General features: G+C 35.8%; 1 protein-coding gene across 4 annotated transcripts; it reads left to right on the forward strand.

Annotated features, from left to right (window-relative positions):
- Positions 1-860: 860 nt before the first annotated feature.
- LOC115925397 lies at positions 861-21,018 on the forward strand. 4 transcript variants are annotated; one of them, XR_004064685.1, is made up of 5 exons: positions 861-945; positions 4,486-4,607; positions 10,319-10,379; positions 16,654-16,965; positions 20,823-21,017. XR_004064685.1 is itself a non-coding variant. In XM_030989125.1 (5 exons), the coding sequence occupies exons 2-5, from the start codon at positions 4,557-4,559 to the stop codon at positions 20,936-20,938; spliced, it is 345 nt and encodes a 114-aa protein (XP_030844985.1). In that variant the 5' UTR covers positions 861-945; positions 4,486-4,556; the 3' UTR covers positions 20,939-21,018. The 4 variants fall into 4 exon arrangements, 1 of the variants encoding a protein (XP_030844985.1); XM_030989125.1 differs by having other exon boundaries at positions 16,849-16,965; positions 20,823-21,018; XR_004064687.1 differs by lacking the exons at positions 861-945; positions 4,486-4,607; positions 10,319-10,379 and adding an exon at positions 12,999-13,505 and having other exon boundaries at positions 20,823-21,016.
- The last annotated feature ends 1,794 nt before the right edge of the window (positions 21,019-22,812 follow it).

Here is a 22,812-nt window from a genome sequence, read left to right on the forward strand (position 1 = left end):
TCTCTCTCTCGCCTCCTCTATTCTCTCTCACACTCTCTGCTCTATCTTTTCTCTTTCTCTCCCCCTCCATTTTCTTTCACACTCTCTCTGTCTTCTCCCCACCCTCTCTCTCTCTCTCTCTCTCTCTCTCTCTGTCATAGCATTTCTTTCTCCCTCTTTTCTTTATGTATTCATCTCCCTCTCCCTCTCCCTCTTTCGCTCTTTCTCTTTTCTCTATACCCGTTTTTTTAAATTTCTTTCACGCTCCAGCTCTTTCCCTCTCTCTCACTCATAACTGTTGCGATTTGTTACACAAGATACAGGAGTGTTTTACGGGGAAACGGTGCTGATTCTGATTTTAAAAAGAGAAAACAATTAGGTTCAATATAATGGTTTAGATTAAACATTTGAATTTTACTCCTCCTCCTCCTGTTCTTCCTTTCCCCCTTCTCTCTCTCCCACCTTCTCTCTCTCTCTCTCTCAGTCCCTCTCAAATTTTGAGATTTGTGACGTTACAATGCGAAAAATTAAATCTTACAAAAAAGAAGAAAAAATACAATCCTGATAGGGTTTCCAGCCATGAAGACTGGAAATGCCTTTAATAAGTAACATATAATCATGCCAATTATAAATGGGATGAAAAAAAAAGCACGTATGGTAATAGAAAAGGGGCATAATGTCGAAGAACAAGGGGCATCTATCAGTATCAGATGGCATTGAACTGAAAAAGGAAGGGGCTCTTATAAAAAAAAAGGAAAAGCTGTGGACCCTTATCAAAAGGAAAACGGGTCATTATCGGAGGTAAAAAGGGGCCCCTATCAACGAGCTTTATTATTACTAATGTGTATTGTATGATTGCATGTATTATAATACGTTCGTTACGCCAACGTAAGTGGCAGCATTCAAAAATAGATTTGGAAAATTGTGTTTCCGTAATTTCCGGAAATTTTTGTGTCGTGTAACCAGGTAAACACTTCCTTTTAGCCTCGAATTTTGATATTTCGAATACATTTTCGTATTGTGGTATGAGCATAGAATGTGAAGAGTATGGTGTTGCTGTGTTTGTAGTCTGTGATTGTAGGAAACTGAGCTGATTGACTGAAGTGTCATGGCCGGTGATAATTTATACAATCGCTCTTGAAGCCGGCGAGTCTGCTGCCGATAGGCCGCGGCCGATGAAGTTGTCGGTGATACCGGGCTGCAGTAGTACTGTGTGGAGTATTAATTATGTGGGGTGTACCGTGTACCGTACTGGACAGAAATAACCGGCTGGTATCGGGAATTCTTTTATTAAAGTGACATTTGTCAACCTTCCCCAGATGTGAGGTGGTTTAGCACACACATAGGCCTACTATCCCATAATCATCCCTGGCTGTGTATGTATTAAAAACTGTTCTAGATCTAGATTTAGATCTAGATCTAGGCCTAGTAGCCTAGTCTAGATCTAGATAGACTATTGATTCTCAAAATTTCAAACACTGTAAGATTGAACAGTAGGATCTAGATCTATGGGCGCTGAAACAAGAATAAGGATTGTCCTCATAAACGTGGACAAAATGCATCCTCAAAACTAAGGATCGTCTGCATTTTCGTGGACGTTTCTTTTCATTGTGGGTTTCGGGTTACTGAACCGCCTGCTGGCGATGTGAAAAATGGATTCCGCCTTAGAGAATAACCCTCGTCTACTTTTATGGGTTATCCGTCTTCCCAAGGATCTATTGCTCATAATGTGAAAGTCTCTGTACAAATTCAACGTAAAATGCATGAAAAAAAATCATTGCATAATCTGTTTTTCGCATCCCCAATGCGCCAATCAAAAATATGAAATGTCTGCGAAAATGCAGACGATCCTTTTTTTTTGGAGGAAGTATCGGTCCGCTTTTACGAAGACGATCCTCGTTTATGCAGACAATCCTTATTCTCGGACTAGCGCCCCTACTGTTGAATTAGATCTCTAGATCTAGAGGTCTAGATCTAGATCTATAGTAACTCAACTGAGTTCATGCACTCAAAATCGGTACTCGTCTTTAGTGACAATTGATGACACCTCACAGTAATATACAATCTTTTCAACTTTAACTGATGTTAGAATATTTTGACAATTCAAATCATGAGTCTACTGTCAAACTAGCCAATCAGTCACATCGTATTGTCATGATTGTCTGCAATTGTGTAATTGCTGCCTCTCAGTCTCAGCACGTAGTACAGCGCTAGAGGTCAATACGCATTAGCATTGACTCTATGCCTTGCTGGAGTGGTTTTAGCAGCAATATCTGTCTCTGTCTACAAACTGACTCGGCCTTGGCGGGCCATGTCTTGGTTCAAAGGCTGAGTCACATATTTTTGGATGGCGACGTTAAAACTAAAAGTAAAAGTTGGTCGTCAGAGTCGGATGTAAATGATCATATCTAATTGATACATGTCTATACGTTGTCAAATGCCGCACGCTCAAGTAAAGTATACCCTTAATCAGTTGACATTCTTACTTTACACATATCTGTCCAATGCTTTCTTGGAACCTGCAAGCTGAAGTGTTCCATGTTCAAATTGTGATCTTTGACCTGGCTGATATATTACCTGGACAACATACCAACAGTCAATGCCAATTGGATCATTCCTTTGATATTGGGTTCATGAATTAATACTAAAATATCATTGGGTCAGATCGGCTGGACCCTTGCATAGATGCCATACCTACATGTACATGTACATGTACATGTAGGCTACGGACTCTTAAAACGTTTTAATGCATATATTATACTCGAATCCTGCCTACAACAAGTTTTTCTCAAATTAAACGTTATTTGGGTTGCAATTTGCATTTTATTGATCCAAACTTTGAAAATTATTTTTGCTGCAACTTTGCTTTTTATTGATCCCAACTTTAATTTTTTTTTCTTTCTTTCACATGCTCAGACTTTTACTGACTTGTTCCTCTGATGTTTCTGCATCTATTGAAATTAACCTTACAATTATTTAAAGGTGAAACAACAGTTAGTTTGTAAGAGTGCTATAGAAATGACTTTATTGTATTGTATTGTATCCATGCGATTGCATTGTGCAGGAAACGTTGTGGAATCGATCAGAAAAGGTTGATCATCTAGCTTATAGGTATTGGTGTGTATTGCAAGGTTCTGGAATCATCAAAATGATAAGAAATTTAGCCCAGTCTTCGTAAAGTTACAAGCACTGTACACAGAAAAATGTATATGGGACTATACGCACACGTGCGCGACAAGTGCGTTTATCTCTCACAGACCATGTAGATAAACTAATTTACCAAATATATCAATTAGTAGGCGGTTTCCTGGCAAAATTGTTATCATCATGTATTAGTCAAAACACATGATTGGTAATAAGAGCTTCCATTTCATTTTTTGAGATTTGGGCATTTCCAATACTGGTCTTTACCTTTAAGGGTGATCTTCCTTTTTAAGTGAAATTTCTAACTTTGATAGAAGAACTAAAGTTACATCAATAAATCCATTAATGTTTCTCTTTTGAATATGTGTAATGTGTACATTTTGTATTTACGTCTGGGGCCCAACACAAGATGTTGTCATCCAAATGACGATCATTTCTTTCAAATTCATTGATTTCTTGGGACTGCCATTTTAGGGCAAGGCCACTTTTCTGAAGGGCACATTTCTATAATACAGCACAAATAGGAAGAATTGGAAAGGGCACAAAAAATCCCCAAGGCCAATGAAAGGGGCATTGAGGCCCATCAAAGGGCATCCAAGGCCATGGCCTTGGTGGCCTTGGATTAATTTAAGCCCTGACTGGAAAAAACTCAGAAGAACCATTGATGATTGCTTAATGACGATGGAAACGCCACTAATCTCAACAACAACAACAATCATACTGATTTGTTGGTACATACAATGTTAGTACAATATTAGTGACTTGTCACTTCTCTGCATGTGATTGCACTGCAAAAATCAGTGAATCAAGACCGGGGGGGGGGGGGGGGGGGGGGGTTTCACAAAGATCCCAAATATTTTAGACTTTTTATAAATTCCACATCAAGAACATGAAATCTCCTTGATAATAAAAAAAATATGAACGATTTGAATCAACATTTCATGCCTTTTAAAATAACTTTTACAAATAATTTCATAGATGCTAACGGCTTTCCATAGTTGTTAAGTCCAACTTAATAGAGATAAGTTCAACTTAGGATCTTTGTGAAACACCCCCCTGGAATGTGAGAACAATTAAAGATTTTTGCTTGCAGTGTGATTAGGGAAAAAATTGCCCTAAAATATTTGGGGGCTATTTTTCAAGCTTGCTTGCATGAAAATAACACTCTTTAATTTGTTTTGCATTGAACTCTATGCAAAATTTGGGTTCTCTTTCAAGACTTTTGGGGGCTCTTTTGGGCATTTCGGGGGCTAATTCGCCCCCGAGCCCCTATGTATTTTTTCCCCGAGTGTGAATGCAGCTCATGTTGATATAGATCAAGCAAGGATCATTAATAAATGTTTTATTTTGTTTTCTTGTCAGGGTCACCAGTATCATCTGTTTCTGTTGTTGGAACTCTTCACTAAAGCGACATTACTTGGACTCGTTTGTTGATGATGAATGAACCGATGGATGCAACAGACCAAGAAGTGGCAGCTATCGTGGTCAGTATATATACCTCACTAATCATCAATTCTTACAGTACGACAAACCTACTGTGTATGACGATCAGCTGAAGGCTGTTAAAACGGGTCATATTTTGAAATCTACATGAAGCGTATCTTATATTTTATGTTAGCGAAACAATGTTAACTGTCATAACAAACTGAATTTGCAGGAAATCAGTACACAATTGTCATTGGTGCCTGCGCAGATTTCTCTTTTAACTTTATGTAAATGGCAGCCAGCTTTGCACAACCATTAACCAATGACTTGCTCTAATATTGATTTGTTTTTATGTTGTTTTACTAACATTCATGTACAGGTATGTAAAAGTTTACTTTTTTTAACAATACAAATGCCAGCTTTTAAATTAAGAGAAAACCTCATATTTTGAGACAAGTTAGAAAGAGAGAATGCTGTCTTCCTTACAAAATCATCGAAACTTCAATATTTTTTTCAATTCTCTCTTTCAATCTTATAAAATCTTTAAAATTTCTTAATTATTTAAAAGAACAAAGTATATACCTGTAAGAAAAGAGAAAAGAAAAATGCTAAAAATTGTAGTGGATTTAGGCCGTTATTCCTCTGATATATTTGGTTTCTAGAATGTAATAGTTGGGACTAATCAATCAGCATTAATAAGAATGTTCTAGCCTTATGTACATGTATAGATCTGCCAGCAAATGCCTATTAAACATGTTGCTGCAAGTGCCCAGTGTAAAGATAGTAATGTGTGAACACTCAAAAAAAGTCTTATCAGTGTACAACTGTACATACATGTACCTGTATGTATTTACAATGTACATGAATGGCATGGCACTGCATCCAAATTATACTTTTGTCTCCTCTCCACCACCTCCCAAAACAAAACAAAACAAAAGGAAAGAAGGAAAGAGAGAGGGAGGGAGGGAGGGACCGAGGGATAAATAAAGAAGGAAAGAAAAAAAGATCAAGAATTTTAAAAAATAAAGAAAAAACAAAATTTACAGATGAAAGAAGAGTTGATACATGAACATGTATCTGGAATATGTTTATGCATTGTTTATTAAAATATGTGGGAACAATCTGATACACCACTAGTATAAGAATTTTCTTGTTATGTTTGTTGATATACTTTTTTTCAGGCTGTACATTTTCAGAGTTTTTAATTTTAATTTTTAGATTTTGTTTTCCAAATTGCTCTATAACAGGCATGGTGCACCCCACTAATTTGCATCTTATTAACTGCACTTTTATTATTACAAAAACCAATGGACTTCTTTCAGCGTGAGTGCTCGCAAGTGTTGAAATTGCAGAATACGGTAATGCATCTAAATTGGGTCACTGTTTTTTTTTTGGGGGGGTGGGGGGATTTGTGAGCTCAAACTTTCCACATAAGTATACAACTGCAGTAGTAGTTACTAGTTTCAAATGATTGTATGAAATAATCATCAAATATGATGTTTGTTTGAGGTGTCTGTATATATTGAATCATGATGAAGTAAAATCATCGGAAATGTCTTTACCCAAAACTTCATGTAATGTTTGAGTTTCTGTTGTAAAATAGGCAAGTATTACAGTTTATATACACACAGACTTTATATTCTCTTTATATAAATTGATTTTCCTTATAAATTTTTTAATAAATACATACAAATGTACATTGTACATTAAATGTAATTATGTTAATTAGAGACATGTACATGTAAATGAATATAAATATCATTTGCACAACTATGCATGCATGCTGTGTCTTAGGTTAGCAATGGACATGTACTGTATAATAATAAGAATAATAATAATCTTTTAAAGTCCACTCCAAATTTTATTATTAAAGTTATACCGAAAATGGAAATTCTTTTTGCCCAATTGATTGTGTGATTGTGAGCCCGGCAGCCACTGAGCAGCGCCAGATCGACGTTGCTCTATCCCTTATTGTTGAACGCCAAATAAGGTAGCAGCAACTCCTGTCTTTTAACGTCTTTTGGTATGACGCGGCCGGGGTTCGAACCCACGACCTCCCGGTTGTGAGGCGGATGCTCTACTTACTGAGCCAACACACCAGTATTTAATGTATGGATAATTATTGCCCCTTTATCATGCAATAAGATACTGTACATGTACATGTATGTCAATCAAATACCTATTGAGATGAAATGATAAACAATTATATAATTATAACAATTTCAAAAAGGTCATCACAATTTGTTTTTTTTCTGAGGGAGAGGGGGGGGGGGGGGGATGTTTACAAAAAGCATGGGGGACAAATGAATGGGAGATTTTTTGTTTAATTGTGCAATTAAGATTAGATATTGCCACCAGTACATGCAGGCTACTATGGTACCCGTATTTGCTATTCAGCTAGTCACCATCAAATGTATTTGCTATTCAGCTAGTCACCTAAATGTATGAGGGTCTAATGTATGCAAAGGATGAGCCCAGAGAATGGCAGAGATAGAGAGCGGCCGCTGCATGCATTCCTGTACAATGTATGTACAGGCAGTGTAATTCTGTGCAGTCACTTTAAATAGCAAATTGAATAGATTGAATTGATTGACAGTATTAAATGTGAGCCCTCATCACCCTCCGTTACATGTTTCTGTAGTCTACACATTCTAGGCCCACACTATGACTTTGTAGTCTACACATTCTAGATTAGCATTGTAGAAGGCCACGTCGCCAGTTGCGAAAACTCGCTAATACTACATGTAGACCCTGTTAGTGTCGTGCACTGCTAAAATGTCCTCAATGACTCGATGTACATGTACATGAAGCCTAGCTAGCATGTGGGACGAATATGGCACATAGATTACTCCATCCCCATGTGCATGTAGCATTGATGCTATTCAGTCCCCACCCCCTTCTATCTTTCTTTTCTACCTCTCCCCTACTATTTATCACTTATTTTCTTTTATTTTTAATTTTGTGCCCAAACATACAGTGGACCACCATGTCCCATGGCATGAGTGTATTTTAAATCCTTGAAATGCTCTGTACATTTATACATACGGGATGTGTTAGAATTATAATTGAATTGACCTTTAACAGAATCCCACTGCGGCCTGCCGATTTCAAAAGTGGTATGTGTTTTACATGCAGAGCTCTTGAAAGCCATAGTGTGCCTACATACATGTACATGTATTTATCATTTTAAGTATTTGTACGACTTCCTTACCATGACTAAAGTCATCTTTTTATTGTCTTTTTGTGTTTCATATTGATTCTTGCACAATAATCTAACAATTCCACAAATAGTGTTTAATTTTTTTTTTTTAAAGTATTTCCCAGTTTTCCCTGTTTTCTTCAAAATTTGCAAGGCGGTATTTTACCACCCACTATATCTCGTCTTGGTATTTACTGGCTAACCTTGCCAACCTTGCCATAAAAGCATACAGCCAATTATAACCCCATTGTCCACAACACTTTAGCCAGTATGAATTCCTTTTCATATGATAATTAGATTGAATTTTGCGTTTGCAGTACATGTACCTGTACATAATACTAAATCATATCTGTAAATAGTGTGCTCTGTTGTAATGCCTAGAATTATAATAGCACATACTGTTTGTCTGTACACGTCTGTATGGTACATGTAGAGTGGCTATCAGACTATTGATTAGTACAGCGTTCAGTCATGTAATTGATTATTTTGCAGACAAATATATCCAGATGGTTTATTTTATAAATGTAGGTTCATTTTAAAGGGGAAGTCCACCCTAATATTAAGTGTTGGTTTTGTTCATATTAAAAAAAGATATAAATTGTAGTACATTTACTCTTTATGAACATGGTTCCCTCAGTGTACAGTGTCATCATGTTGTACCACAGTGATTTGATTGATGAAAATGTACTACGTACTGTACATTTTGTAGCTTAGACACTTTTGCGCCTTGAGCACTTAATTCATGTGGAGTTGGTAAAATAGCTACTCTATATTATTATTATTATTATATTATAATCACATTGTACATGTACATGTGTTGCATGCAACGTTTTTAGTTCATTATTATCCAAGCAGTGTGAAAAATGTCTGAAATGTATGTAATTTTTTTGTACATATATCTAGTTTGAAAATGTCATTAACATTTTGTTCCTTGTAGATATGATTTGAATGTACATGATGTACGTACAGGTGTAGCTATCTAAAAATATTCAGTCAAATGTAATTTACCAATCTAATTTGAAGGAAGCCCAATTAACATGATATACATGTACATGTATACATGTATTGTATGTATCCCAAGTTTATTTTTTTATCTGCAATGTATTTGAATAACTGTTGAGAGCCAGGAGAGTGTTAACTCAAATAATTTTTTACAGAGTCTCTGCAAATAATATATGTAAAGTACCTTTAGTTTTTGTTTCCCTGTTTGCATGCCCCATGGTCCATTCCCATGTTAATTTTAACATCAACCTTGATTTTATCTCCCCCAATTGTGACATCGGTACTTGACTGCACTTCATATGGAATGCCCCATCGCTTGTTGAAATTTGCATGACAAAATTGAACCCAATTGGGTCGCAATTTTTGGTGCGTATGTTTGAAAAACAATTTGTGTTGGTTGTCAAAATAATCTTGTGTGACTGAATTAATTTTCTGACACTCCTACCCCTCTTTTCATTGTAACCTGTGATTGCTGTGATATTACCTGTAACTTACTTTACATATTTTTTATTGAACACATTTTCTTCATATAAATTCTACATGTACTAATGTATGATACAATTGTACAATGTATTTCTTGATGTATATTGGAATATCTTTTTCACTTTTCTTAATGACAACGTCTAACTCATTTTGAACCTTGATGTAATATTCTTGCTTGATTTGTCTTACGGTATTTGTAAATGCTTTAATACTAATGCTTTTCTCCTGCTATTCTTAATTGACATTCTTGCTGTACGTTGGATGTGTGTCTATATTCTGTTTGGGTATTTTAACACTGGTATTCTTCTCTATGCCTCTTGTACAACAATGAACTAACCAACTTGGCTATCTAATTGCATTGTGTAAAATGGATAATATTTGTGATGTGTTGTGCTCCGATTCTTTGCTTACCGTGTGGTGGCTTTATCTATCATTACTTCAAATTGCTAACAATCTCTAAACATCAACTTCGTACTAAAAACAAACAAACACAAAAACAATTGCTACAACTTCTAACACCTTGACACCTTTCTTTTCTTGCTTTCAATGTCTTCTTTATTAAACTGTCCAATGAAAAAAATGTCCAATAACTTTACATTTATTGCTTCTCTTCTTGTTTTCTAATACATCATGATCAACTCTCAATAACCATTTCAAATGGTGAAACACTCACTTAATTCCAAAACACATTGCTATCTAAAACTTTTGCCATCATTTGTAATCACACCCAACTTTTTATATTTCTTCTATAAACTGAACTATTGGTTATTGATTGCTTAACAAATCTTCTTCATGGACATATGACATACATGTATGATATTTCTTAATGTGTAAATGGAACTTCCCTTCTCTATTACTTAATGACAACTTTAAACTTATATTGTAATTGATAATAATATTTGATTTGTTGATTTATTGTCTTGATTTGATATTAATATTTGTGTGGATGTCATAATTTTGGAATATACTTGGGACCTTTGATAACGATTGACTCTTTGTGATTTCTTAATAACATTATTTGCTGTGACTTGTGGGGATACTCATTAATACTTCATATATTTGTCAATGCGTAATTCTGGAATTTAGAATGGGCTGTGTCGCTTGAGGTCACGAAGCCGCCCCGACATTGGCAACTTTTACTACCCTGGTATGATTCAATTCTCATTATAAACAACAACAAAAATCTTATTTGTTTTTTTTGTGTGCATTAATTAAATTATTAATTTATTTATTTTTAAATTGTATTAATATTTATTTATTTATTATTTATTACAATTTATCATTTTAATTATTTTTATTTTATTTTTTTCTCGTTTTGTTGAGGGGGGGGGCACTTTACTGTGCGTGGTCTGCATAACTATTGGCAGATGAAGGCAATTTTGTCCCATATCTAAGATTTATTTATATATTTCAGTATGGCACTATCAAGCTGATAGCCCTACTATTAAAATAGGGCTTGATTTCAATGAAAAATCAGATAGATCATTGTTTGTTTTTTTAAATCATTTTTTAAAATGTCTAATTGGGGAAATCATTGGTCCCAATGTACTCTTGTATATTTCTTCTCATGTCCCAATTATTAACTGGTCAAAGACACACATCTATCCTACTGGAAATTTGAAAAATATAATAAATGAAAATTACAACAACAATTGCTAGTTTAGAGACTTTAATGATTGTTTTATATTAAATCACACCTACGGTACAATGTGCTGAAAAAGAAATGGAGTCAATTTTTCCAACAATTTCTGCATTTTCTCAGCGCATTCTGGATCAAAAGATTAACAAATAAAATGTCACTAAAAGGTTACAATAAACTGCTATGGGTGAACAGTCAGATTAATCATTATTTTATAAAGAGGAGAACATTTCAGAAACCTTGAAAGAAATATTTCGTGCCTTAGCAAAAAAAGATCACATGTACATGTCCACAAAGGGGTTAGCTATGAGGGACTACATCATGATCTGTTTCAAAAGTGATATGCTGCCCTCTGTTGTTTAGTCTACAACATATTAATACAAAGTGTTCTCCAGTAGCTGTTGCACCAGTTAGAATGAGTTCTAAATGAACCCATATTCACTCCCCAAAAGAAGCCATATCAAAAGTCAACAAGAAAATTATTATTTGGTATTTTAATGAGGGCAGGGAGATGAGAGAAACATTTTATTTGTGACAGTTTTATGAAAAATTAGCAAAGGATTAAAACAAATTGTTAATTTGTAGTTAATTGATAACTGTGTATCTTGATTAAGAAAATGATAAATGGGCTATGTGGTGGGGAGGGTGGGGGGGGGGGGGGGGTGCATAGCTTGGGAGAAAATTGATTACATGAGCACCACAGTGTTTTTCTCTTGAGATAGTTTTACATTCATTACATGTATGCTTTTATAATGCTGATAATACTGTCAAACCATAATATTTGGTGTGCATTAAATGTTTATGATCATATGATTCACAAAGTGTTCATGGGGCATTATACATATAATAAAACCACAACTTAATTTTTGTGTTTCATTAAAGGTTGTGCCCTGAAAATATCTCTCATTTACAATGCACTCAAGATGTTGTTTGTTTCTGGCCTTGTAGTAATGATTTATCCTCTCATACATGTAGCCCATAATAAAAAGATGACTCTGTGAATACTTCAAAGTAAAAAAGAAAAAGAAAAAGAAGTGACAGAAATAAATTATAAAATGTCATATTATAGGACAGATATACATGTAAGGCTTAATGTTTGAATTACATGATTAATTATGCTACAAACCCTGTATACACATGTACAATTTCATTGTAGTATGCTAAACATTACAGTAGCTATGCTATTTATACACCTAGCAAACAATATTAGCTGGGTTCCGGCTATGCTATAAATCAGAGAAAACCTGAAAAATTAGCTTTATTTTTCCAGTCGGGCTATTAAGGGATTTTTGAAAAATCACTTTAATCAGGAAAAAACAATTAATTTCCCCCCCCCCCCAAAGAATGTAGTCATTATCATAGTTTGTCTTGTTGCTAAACACCATCCATTCTGTTATTGGCTATGGTATGCTGTAAATTGTTAAAATGGGTTTGCTGTGTTGAAATAGTATTAATCAGTGCAAAAATCTGTGAAAATGTGTGAAAATGGGGGAGAGGCAGGGAGAGGCAGGGGGAGGCAGGGAGAGGCAGGGAGAGGCAGGGAGAGGCAGGGAAATGCTAGGAAGTATTGGGACTTTGTTTGAATGAAACAATAGGAATCCTGTAAGTGCGTGGGAGACTATCACTTTGCTGATTGGCACTAATTTAATTTCTGCACTGATTAATTTGGAGTGGACTATTAGGCTATTATTATTATTTTTATTATTATTATTAATAATTAATATTTTTGAAGTGTGCTATCTTTTGACATGACTAATACATGTATTTTAGAGGAATAATAATCCGCTTTTTTATAGCGTTTAATACGAATGCCTCAAAGCGCTTTACAGATATACTAGAAAAGAAGGAGGAAGAAGAAGAAGAAGAGAAGGAGAAGGTAGTAGAGGAGGAGGAGAAAGAAAAACATCAAGAAAAGTGAGCAAGAAGAAAGAGAAGAAGAGGGAGGAAGATTCTGATGAAAGAAGAAGAAGATCAATCCAAAAAAAAGGAATAGGGTATGAAGGAGGAAAAGGAGGAGTAATAATAATAATGATAATACTCAGTTTTTATATAGCGCTTATTAGAATCACTAAGCGCTTCCAAACTTGGAGATTATTACCCCGGCTTAGGGAGGAAGAGGAGAAGAAGAAGAAGAAGAAGAAGAAGAAGAAGAAGAAGAAGAAGAAGAAGAAGAAGGAGAAGATTGATAAATGTCCATGTAAGCATAATGTACGCACAGAAGAAGAAGATAAAAAGAAAGGAGAAAGAGACAAATCAGAATACCGGTAGATAAATCAAGGGGAAATCTTTTTGTCATATCCTTTGATGCAGTATTTGTTAAAAGATTAAGATAATAAATAAAATAAAAATGTACTGGTACTGGTTTCTGTCTGTACTTTGGAAATTACATGTATGTGATTAACAAACTCCCTATTGTCAATATATGATAAGGCCCAACCCACTCATATAGTGTTGTGAAGTAGTACCATGCCTTTTAGCATGTAATGTGTGTAGTAACTTCAGTTTACGACCTATTCTGTTAACCTTGTGTTAATTGGTAATGAGTTTTGGTCAAAGTCCAAAGAGACCACAAACACTAGAGTAAATCGTAGCGTTGTGTTGTAGATCATTCTACCGTTACTATTGTTTTATGAGGTGATAATCCTTGTTTGAATTTGGAAATAATTTGAAATCATCAGCTGGGATTCTTTCATATAGAGTGTAAGGAACTTGCAGATTGCCTTTTTCATTATTTCAACAACACAAATAGGATTATGGATTCATTATGGCTACGGGACATCTCATGTGCTTTGTCTTCCAAGATTTGTTTCTGTTTTGATTGTAGTTTTGTTTTGTTGCTGTGGAGCTTTTGATAAATGGTGTTAATCAGCCAGTGCAGTATGTGCTTGCAAACTACATGTAACTGGACGATAATGTGCTTTCTACTGCATATTGCTTTTCTTGTGGAATAGTGTCGGAATACATGTTCTTTCTGGAAGTTTCAAAGACCTTTTCTCGCTGACGTTGAATCAAGGTCATAGGTGCTATGGTCTAGTGGATAGGTCACCGACAGTGAATCACATGGTTCACAGTTCAGTTGTGGCTCTCGTGTCCTTTGGCAAGACATCTATCTACTACACTGCCACTCTCCACCCAGGACAATTTGGGTACTTGTGAGAAGTGCCAAAAGCCAATGTTCAGTTCAACACTACATAATTATAGGAATTACTCCCCAAGGAGTGGAGATGGTGAACATATGTGTTACATCTATAGGCTTTGAGTCCAGAGGCCAGGTGTAATAAACATTGTAAAGTGCATTGGAGCATTTAGGTTATGAATATTAATAATAGTAAATACCGTTCCTGTATAGTGCATATGATATACATGTACATGTAATGTCTCTATGCGCTTCCAAAGGACTTTGAGTATTATTACCCTAGCTTTAGCTCTGGCAATCGTAGTGCGCAGTGTATTCAAGGAATGTATCCTACCTGGTACTCACCTACTACACCTGGGTCGAGTGTGGCAAATGTAGATTAATGTCTTGCTAAAGGACATTTGTGCTTTATTATCTTTAGCTTGACTCTTTCAACCAGATCAATTGCCGTGGCTATTCATATTATTTTGTGCAGTGAGTTCACAAACTTGGGATGAAGTCAATTTACCTCTAGAGCCTAATGTGGTTCAGGATGAATTTAGTTTTGATATTCAAGTTGAACTTGAGGTTATTGTGTAATTCAGGTAAAGCTGTTGTGAGCAGTTTTCAAAAGTCTTGACTCGGTTGGCTAAACTTTCATATGTGGTATTGTATTGTATTGTATTACTTCAGGCATTCAGTAAAAATATAACAAGATACGTGATCATAAAAGACGAGATTAGAAACAAAGTAATACATCAGTAAAATAGTAAGGGAGGTAAAGAGAAAAAATTTAGTAGGTAAATGACTAGAACACCAATCGTTATGGAAGGATATGCATGCCTTGTCTTGTATTTCTGTGATAAAACGATTTGGCTGTCGAAAACCCCTGTTTACCATCCAAAGCATGTGCCACGTATTGTCATGCATACCATTAGTGGTCAGGGATAGAATGGGCTTTAGAATGCCACATGCTTGACCGATGTTCCACATCCGGCTTTGAGGGGGCTATCATTTGGCCATTTCAAATGCGCTTGCCCACTTTCAAGACAATTAATGACCAGGGGGGAATGAGGCAAAATGAGTGGCCTGCTAACTAACGTCTTGTAGCACGTGATGTAACGATTGGGCAAAGAGTCCCCCTCCCCCCCCCCCCCCCAACTAAAAATTTAAAAATAAATAAATAAATAAATAAATAAAAAATAAAAAGATAATAAAAAAATACCTGGTAAATAAATTTATTGAAAAAATAAAACAAATAAAACAAATTATATATGAAGAATACAAATAAAATACATACAAATGAAAATGAAACAAAATCAATAAATGATTATAATACATAAATTAATTTATTAATTAAAAATCTTGGATAATAATGCTTATTCACTGTAGTCACACCTGGGACCCGTTTCACAAAGCCTTTTTTCAATGACAAATGACAAAAATCAGTGACAAATCTGCTGATAACAAATTAGAAGCAAGGATTTCAGTAGCTTATAACGAAAAGTGTCATTTGTCACCGATGACAAGTTTTGTGAAATGGGGCCCTGGAAGCAGTTTTATGCATGAGTTATCAACCTACCAGCAATAGATAGATGAATATGATGGTGGGTATTATAATAAAGACATGTACATCAACAAGTCCAGTGAAGAAAATATTTAGTAAAGGTCAGTAATTTCCTTTTAGAGACTCTTATTTTCTTTAAAAATATAATTTCTGTCTTTCTATCATTGACCTCTACATCTAAATCGATGCTTTCCTGACAATAGACCAATTCATAGTAAAATTTTGTTACGGTTGGCACGATTAAATCACCTTTATTTATTAAAATCAAGAATTTTGTTTGTTTTGCTAGTTGAACAGTTTCCTGTTTTTACCTTGACCCTTTTTATTTGGGGGGAAGTTCTTGATCAGGATCATGACATACCTGACTTCCTGTTCTGTGTTTTATATCAGTATTGTGATGTCGACACCGGGGTTTTGTTATGAATTACAATATTGAATACCGGATATTTGGATTGGATGTGGTCTGATCATCTGATGTTTGTTTGTCTAATATCATTCCTTCATATCATTCCTGCCATGAAGAACATAGTTTGAAGTACTGTCCTCAGCTCTGGAGAATATTACTTATGGCCCGTTTCTACAAATTGTTTCTTGCAGTTTTTCCACCATACGCAATGGTTTGGTTCTATCAAGCTATTAATCTGTGTTAATACACCAGAGTTTGATTTTCATGGTGGACTAATTTGTTTTTATGTTTGACCTAAATACCTATCAGGAATCCCAGTACAGAAGTTCTTCCATGCGTTTTGTAGCTATTGTTTTGACCAGAGGACTTTGTACCATGTATGAACTTCAAGGCTGCTTTAGAATTGATCATATGTGGTTTTAATATTCAAACTAATCAACAAATGTTGCTGTGCTGTGTTCAGTTTGGAGATAATTCTGCGCATGGATTAATCGATTTGTGAAACATCATCTTGTAATGCTGTTCCACTCAAACTGTAATCAACTTTGTACTTGGATGAATGAAGTCTTCGTAACTGTCCTGAGTTGTAGTCTGAACCAGTTTGGAAGTAAAGCTGCACAAGGTCGGACCGGCCTTCAAGACTATCCTCTTAACATCTTTTAACCCATTCTGCAATAACTCTTCACATTAATAGGACCATGAGGTGTCTAGCTGTAAGGTCTAGAATGAGTTGCTCTGAAATACTCTAACCAACTTTGCTGTGCCCGTGTGCCGTGCCTAATTTGGGATCTAACCTCGCTTGTAGAGGGAAAGGACTTTGAAGCTATTCTGTAACGTTGTCCACTCCTCCTTGTCCCTTCTGTTGCTATGCCTGGAATGCTACGGTCAGCTCTGAACAGGAGCCTTCGTACAGGAAGCGAGAGCAGCGGTGGGGAGCTCAGTCCAGTGAACCACCTGGCAGAATGGAGAGAGCGATTGGAACGCTCTTACCAAGAGGACGATGACGGTAAGCGTAAAGGTCATATCAGAGAATCGGGAGTCTCTAGGAACCATGTTAAACCCACATGTGTATGTATCTTGGTGTGCCCAGAGATACACATACAGTACGTACTGTACAGTGTACATGTAGGTCTTAGCTTCTATAAAGGTACTCTAATTATTATGGTGTCAAAGGCACATAACACTATGAACATAACTGACAAAGAAAGCGGACATAATATACAGTTCCTCGGGTAGACAAAGGAACATCCCTTCACTGCTATTACATGTATGTACAAATGTGTAGAACAGGTGTCACATGCACGTTCATCCGTTCTACACTGTATATTGTGTCCGCTTTATCAGTCATGTTCATAGTGTAAAGAACCTGAGAACACTGTTGAGCAAACCTGTCTTTGAAAATCTGTATGAGCATTGTTGAAAAACAAAATAAGTTTATAATTATTCATTCTACTTGTTCTGTATGTATCCCCTCGTGTAACTGTTTATCTTTTAAAGATGAGAGTAATATTGAAGCTCTTCTTTTGCTCAGTTCCAAGATGATACTTTCAGTATTTACTCATGTACAAATCATCTGGGTATGAATGAATGTACAAATCTGTTGGTTCATAATATTGACAATGACACGTTTATACAATGTTTCTCTTTTTAGCGCAGTATTTTTTACTGACTACTGTACCTGCTAACTTTATCAACTTCTTTATGTATTCTTCACAGATTCATTGTTGCTAATTTGCATGTTGTTGTATTGAATGTACTATACATGCATGTCTTCTCTAATAATAATAATTCTCTAAAATAGTTTCAATGTGGTTATTGTATGCTGTGTGCATGAAAAGTAATTTGCTCTCTAATGGAATACCCTTCCCCCTTCTGATCATAACTCATAGTATATCTGCTTGATTTTCTTGATAATACTGGATATAATTCTTAATACAGTGAAGCCTGTCTATAAAGACCACCCAAGGGAGACAAGAGAAGTGGTCTTTATAGACAGGTGGTCTTTATGGACAGGTGCCTATAGTACATGTTTCAATGAGAAACCATTTTCAAGGAAACAAAAAAAATGTGGTCTTTGTAGACAGGTGGTCACTAAAGCAGGTTTAACTGTATACTATATATATATGTTATATATAGTACATTCTTAAAAGTAGATGACTTATTTTCTACTTTCTTCTTTATGTACTCTACACATTAACATGTAGTACATTGCAAAGACTTTATTACAGAGAATCACAAATACACAAATTACAAACTTCTTTGGTAATGCACTGGTTTACTACTAATACATTATCTGATGCTTTGAAAGAAATGTTACAAAATACACAATTACAATTCAAGGAATGCCTCTAAGTTTCACCAGTAGAAAGTATCTTCCAGCACTGTTGCAATTTCTCTTCGCCATTTTGGCCATAAACTTTGGAACACATTACCACATTCTTTACAATCAATTCAGTTCACCAAATCGTTTAAATGTAAACTTAAGCAGCACTTCTTGTCATTGTATAGTTCTTCTTAAATGATGTATTGTATTGTATGCATTGTTTATTCCTTTACTCTTTTCCAGCAGATGTACCTTTTTATTGTTAATTATATTGTGACACGCTCAGGGTGCGCCCATTCATCATCAAGCCCCATTGGCTATTACGGATGCACCCCCTTTTTTTTAGAGTAACATATTCATCCAAAGTATTTATATTTAGGATATCGAGGACCAATACAAATTAAGACTTTATTTTTATTTATTAAATATTAAAATAGAAAGATGTTTCAAGAGATTTTAATACACATTTTCATTTCAACTTTGTTTAATAAATGCACAAAAGAACAGAAGAAAGAGGAGAAGAAGAAGAACAAGAAAGAGAAGAGAAAGAAGAATGAGGAGGAGGAGCAGGAGGAGCAGGAGGAGAAGAAGAAGAAGAAGAAGCAGGAGGAGAAGAAGAAGAAGCAGGAGAAGAAGAAGAAGAAGAAGGATAGAAGAAAAGGGAAAGAAAGAAAGAAAGAAATAACTGAGTCACCTGTCTATTTATTTGTAACCATACTTGCTACTGTTCTTTTGGCCTGAGCTTTTCAATACATCTTATCAAATGGTTAATAAATAATGTTCAATTTTCAACAAGTGTTTATACCTTAATGAAAAAGTGATAAAAAAGAAGTACCTTTAGAATGTTTAAATATTGATTTAAGACTGTTCATTAAATTTTGTACAGTTATTGACTTAAGATCTGGGTCCTGTTTCTTAAAACGTGCTAGTGATAAAATTATATGACATATTTGCTATCAGCCAATGAAATGCAAGAATTTATAGTAGCTTATATCTGGGCTTGCGACGTGTCTCTGATAGCAAGTTTGTCTTTTAAACAGGGCCCTGGATATGTATCCAGGCTTGAGAGTTGCATAGCTTAATGTCCCCCCTCCCCCTCTTAATGTCCCCCCTCCCCCTTTTAATGTCCCCCCTCCCCCTTTTAATGTGCCCCTCCCCCTCTTAATGTCCCCCTCCCCCTCTTAATGTCCCCCTCCCCCTCTTAATGTGTCCCCTCCCCCTCTCAATGTGTCCCCTCCCCCTCTTAATGTGCCCCTTCCCCTCTTAATGTCCCCCTCCCCCTCTTAATGTGCCCCCTCCCCCTTTTAATGAAAATAAAATGAGACTGCAATACTTTGGGTACATTCTTGAACCAATTTTTAAAACCTAGAATCATGATTTTGAAACACAAAGTTTAAAAAATGGTTGCGTTCATGCATTTTTGCTGGATGTAAATTTGAATGTTTAAGCTCTGGGATATGAAATATGGAAAATGGTGCTCTTTGAAACATGGTTTGTCTAAATCACTGTTTCATGCATGTATGGAACAGACCGTGAGTCAATAATACAGAGCCTGAATTAGTATAAGTGCAGTCTATCTTCAACGGAAGCCTTACCACCCCCCCCCCCCACCCCCTCCCCACAATCTTAGATTTGTTTGAGATACCGGTACTTATCGCAAATATTGTAAAACTGGTTATCAGTAAGCCAACACTCAGGACACATGTAGTGCAAATAGTCACTATAAGCCAGATCTGTGTGAATAAAACAAATTGTAGTATCGCAGAAGTGCTTATTCATGTACATGTAACTTGAAGACTAAGTTGAACTTTTTTTTTAAAAGAGGGAAAGGCAAAAAGGTGCTATCGATGACAATGCTGTATCAATTGTGATCCGGTGACAATTACTCCCGGCTTCAAATCATTGAAGATACAGGGTTAGTGTTAAGGTAGCAAGTTGGTGTTAGATTAGATTTAGGCCCTTTAGGGTATGCACCAATTATGCGTTGACTAGTCTACTCCACAAGTCATTTTTAATCATTACTGAGAGTGTATTTAAGCAGTAATATCTCTTTGTAGTAATATTTGAAGCTCATACTTTGAATAGAGTGAAACGACATGGAACCCCTTACATCAAGAGAAAAATATGTTAAAGCTTATCTGCCATAGTTTACAGGAGGGATTAGATCGCTCTGCAAGGTCACTGGACAGGTGGTTATCTCATCAACTCAGCTCTCAGTTAACATAAGAAAAAGAGGATCATGGGGGACCAATGGTCACCGATTAGGCATTGTTTGTTATATAGAGGGCGCAAGTAGCTACCAGTAGTGCAGTGGGCCTTGATTGGCACAGTTTAGTAAAAGGGTTATTTACATACATGTATGTAGTGTCTGTTTCAGTGTTGATGTTAAAATATTTTTAAGTTTAGGATATTTGCTGTGAAGCAAATATAGCCAGAGCATGTGTCTTAGAACCTTTATAGCTACTGTATGTAGCTTTGCAAGTTTGCATTGTTGAACAGTTTGAAGCCATATGTTGTCTTTATTGTTATGTCTTTACCAGGTTCCCATTTAAACCGTCAGTCTAACTCACCGGTTAGAATGCTTGCATCAAAGCCCAAGGAGCGGGAAATGTATGACAGCTCTCCTAACTACAGCCCATTGCCAGGTAAGAGCTAGGTCTATGATAATATTTGTATGATAATGAAAAGGAGGAGATGGAGGATGATGATGATGATGATTAAGGGGGACTGGGGACTATGATGAGGATGATGATACGATGAGAAGGGGGAGGAGGATGATGATGATGATGATGATGATGATGATGATTAAGGGGGACTGGGGACGATGATGAGGATGATGATACGATGAGAAGGGGGAGGAGGATGATGATGATGATGATGATGATGATACAATGAGAAGGGGGACTGGGGACAAGGATGAGGATGATGATACGATGAGAAGGGGGAGGATGATGGTGATGATGATGATGGTACGATGAGAAGGGGGAGGATGATGATGGTGATGATGATCCGATGAGAAGTAGGAGGAGGATGATGATGTTGAAGATGATGATGATGATGATAGTAACAATGATGATAATGATGATGTTGAAGATCATGATGGGAAGGAGGAGGATGATGTTATGATAATAGTGATGGTGGTATTGATGAATAATGGAGACATCATGGTGAAGATCTTACTGAAGGTAAATGATGGGTGAGTCGATGATGATAATAGTGAATGGTGATGATGAATGATTAATTTACTATGATCAATGATTATGATGATGATGATTGTATTTATTGCCATTATATGACATCTATTGAAACATATTTCAGCTAAAAATTATTTAATCTTTGCCTGCCTCATCAATCATATATTACATCTATTCATCATCTTTAATTTGAACTCTGTAGGACAAGTAATTAATCTTCATTTGTATTTGAAGCAGATTGATAAGCAGTCTTTATGGCAGATTATATACCTCACTTAAGTAATCCAGCCATCTGATTGGTCGAAATTGCATTCATAAACTTCAACTGTTCCTGTAAAATTCCCGGTAACCATGCTTAAAACATTTAATATTTTTAATAACCATGGTTATTAAAAAAATAGGTCAGTCTCCATGGTTACCCCATAGGTTTACATGTTAAAAAATGGTTTGAGCGATGGAGGATACCGTATGTGTGCGAATAATTGGTCGGTAATTTCAATACAATTGAATCTCGATCGATCTTACCAACAATTTTATCTTGCATTGTTGACATGAAGACGAAAATAAACTTCCAAAAACAAAAAAACAACATCTGCCGATAGATCTTGATCTAAGTTCATGCCAATATGCATTGCAAAAGTAAAAGAAGAGTCCGTATATGGAGCTTTTGCGAAGCATTCATCACACGCAAAGCCGGTTTCAATCCATTTTAATGTATATATAGTACAAAACTGCCATGCATGTTAATAACGCGCGATGGCCGAGAGGTCTGAGGCGCTGACTTTGGATACACCACCTTTTGTACGCAAGAGTTCGAATCTCATCTTGGACCAAAAAAAAAAGTATTTTTTATTTTTTATTTTTTAGTCTATTTTTTTTTGGCATATAAAAGTATTAATGACTGCTTTAATATTCGAGAAATAGTTGTTTTTATACGCTCTCGGGAAGGTTACAATTGGGCTATTCCCCTCGGCACGCCTCGGGTAATAGCACAATTCTAACCTTCCCTTGAGCGTATAAAAACAACTATTTCTCTCAAAGCAGTCATTAATACTATACTAATATCTGTTTATCAAGAGATGTTGCTCGCTATAAATAATTCGCTTCTAATGAGTTATTCATTAACTTCATGAAGATGCGCTAATGTCCTTCATGTACAAAGAACCTTGCAAACTCATTATCTACCCACTATTCTTATAAAGGTTTACTGCTACTTCAATCAGTGAAGGATTAATAAATGCTTGTTGCTTTGAGATAAAGGAGGAAGAGCGAGAGAGGCATTGAGTAGGAAGAGTGAAAGGCCATTGAGAGAAAAGACGAGAGTTAATGGAGTGGG

This window comes from Strongylocentrotus purpuratus, unplaced genomic scaffold, assembly GCF_000002235.5.
Source record: "Strongylocentrotus purpuratus isolate Spur 01 unplaced genomic scaffold, Spur_5.0 spur5_scaffold_18, whole genome shotgun sequence".
In the NCBI taxonomy this organism is placed as follows: Eukaryota; Metazoa; Echinodermata; class Echinoidea; order Camarodonta; family Strongylocentrotidae; genus Strongylocentrotus; species Strongylocentrotus purpuratus.